The sequence below is a fragment of the Camelina sativa genome, chromosome 2 (genome assembly GCF_000633955.1).
Source record: "Camelina sativa cultivar DH55 chromosome 2, Cs, whole genome shotgun sequence".
NCBI classification, from domain to species: Eukaryota; Viridiplantae; Streptophyta; class Magnoliopsida; order Brassicales; family Brassicaceae; genus Camelina; species Camelina sativa.
In genome coordinates this window covers 7,737,946-7,740,178 of record NC_025686.1, presented here as the reverse complement: position 1 = coordinate 7,740,178, position 2,233 = coordinate 7,737,946, and the positions used below count along the sequence as shown (strand labels likewise).

General features: G+C 41.2%; 1 protein-coding gene across 1 annotated transcript; it reads right to left on the bottom strand.

Annotated features, from left to right (window-relative positions):
• On the bottom strand, window positions 550-927 carry LOC104749500. Its single transcript, XM_010471145.1, has one exon. It carries the CDS (start codon window positions 925-927, stop codon window positions 550-552), a length of 378 nt encoding a protein of 125 aa, XP_010469447.1.

The following is a 2,233-nucleotide window of genomic DNA, read 5'->3' as shown; positions in this document are numbered from 1 at the left end:
TTTTACAATGTTTTGCAGGATGCAAATATCATAAAGGTGATCGAGAGAGTTTTGACAGAGAGCGAAAGATTTAGGCTGGCAAAAGCAGCTCGATGTATCGCGTTCTCAGTTTGTCCAATAAGACTATGCCCAAAGTAGAAGTTCTTAAATTGGCATAGGTTAAAATATTACATCTACTCCTCTGTCTCTATCCATTCCTCAAGGTACTTACTAATGTCGTTGTGAAAAACATTCCCTATGTTCATTTTTTACTCCGGATGAATAAATAAAAGCCACATTCGACACACTCTGTGACAAGAGAGTGTTGACATTATGTTGTGTGTGTTTGCATGAAAAAATGTCGACGTAGTTTCGTCCATTGACAACATAGGTAACTCTCGGAGCTCGGCCCTCTACAATATCATCAAACACTAGTGAACGGTCCAAAACATTTATATTATTTAATGTACCTGGTGGTCCGAAAAAAGTGTGCCAAATCCATAAATCTTGCGATGCCACAGCTTCTAGTACGATTGTCGGTTTTCCAGATCCACATGCATATTGTCCTTTCTATGCCGTGGGACAATTCTTCCACTCCCAATGCATACAATCTATGCTTCCTACCATTCCGGGGAAACCGCGATGTTCTCCAATATTCAGTAATCGTTGGAGGTCTTCCGATGTAGGTCTTCTGAGATACTCGTCTCCAAAAAGATTTATCTCTCCGTCTACAAATTTTTCAAGGCATTTGTGGGCGGTTGTTTTAGCCAGACGTAGATATTCATCCAGTGCATCTGCTGCACATCCGTATGCCAACATACGGATAGCTGCCGTACATTTTTGAAGTGCTGATAGACCAAGCCTTCCAGTTGCATCTCGTCTTTGTGTGAAGTACGGAACTCCATTCTCAATACTACTAACAATGCGCAGGAACAACGGTTTGTACATTCTAAAGCGACGGCGAAACATACTTTGATTGTAAGTCGGGTTCTCGCTAAAATAATCATTCCATAACCGTATATGGCCCCCCCTCCCGGTCTCTATTAATGTGGACTCTTCTGAAAACTGGCAATGGTGGTTCTTCTGTGTGAGTGCATTGGTATTGAATCTCCTCCACTATATTGTCAACTTCCTCCTCCACCATTTCATCAACTTCTTCATCTGAACTCCAATTTGACATCTTCTTTGGGTTTTTTGTGCGTTTTAAATATTGAATCTTTTTGATGTTTTTTTGTGGGTAATGAGAAGGGTTTTCATATGTTTTGGATTTTGAAACGTAAAAGAGAGATAGAAGAAGAAGCAAGTTCTTGTGGGTAAAGATTGAGCTGGTGAAGTTTATAAACTAAAAAAAAGTACAAAGGGAAAGAGCCAATATACAAGTACATGCGGTCCACCTTCACGGATGCTCAAAGCCAAATACTGCTACGTGAGGTCCACCTTCACGGATGCTCCGTCTTGTGCAACTTCACTAGCGTACAATGAGCTTCACATGTCAACTTGACCCCAACAACCTGAAACATAATAAAGGATCCAATTAGAAACTGACCAAACAAAACAAATCCAATCATGTATGCATAACCAACACTAGTCGAATCCAAACATGTATGCATAACAAAAAAAATACAGAACATGTATTAAAGAGACAGATTAAGAACCTATGTGTGGGACAACATTTGGTCAATTAGCTTGTCTCTGAGTTCTACTTGAGCTGGTGTAAGGTTAGGGTTGTTAAGGAGACTCTCAAGCAATCTCATTCTTCCTTGCCTATCTTTAGTCTGTTGTTCCTTTTCCTTAATGGCTATAATCCTATCTAGTTTAACCGCTGAAACATCCTCACCATCATTACTCACTGCCGCCTTCGTACCTTTCTTCTTGGACGCCTTAACACCCGGAGGCCTCTCCTCAATGTCATCGTTTGTTGAGTTGGATGAGTATACTCCTTCTGAATCAAGCTTAGTCCTCTTAGCGCTTCCACCTTCCGAGTTCCATTTCTGATCATGCTTGAGTTCCCTCCAACAATGCCCTAGCATAAACAGTTTTTCATGTCATTCTTGTACATCTCATATGCCACCTTCAACACATCATCTTCCGATTCTCCACTCTTCCTTCTTGCACTCGCTTGTGTGTAACACCCCACAAACTTATTGACTTGGTGGTTTATCTTATTCCACCGAGTCTTACACTGAACAAGCCCTCTACTATTGGTCCCGGATGCTCCCTCACTTGCTTGGTAATAATCTGACACCCTCTTCCA

Coding starts and splice junctions, on each gene's coding strand:
- LOC104749500 (XM_010471145.1), bottom strand. CDS start 927: ATGTACAAACCGTTGTTCCTGCGCATTGTTAGTAGTATTGAGAATGGA.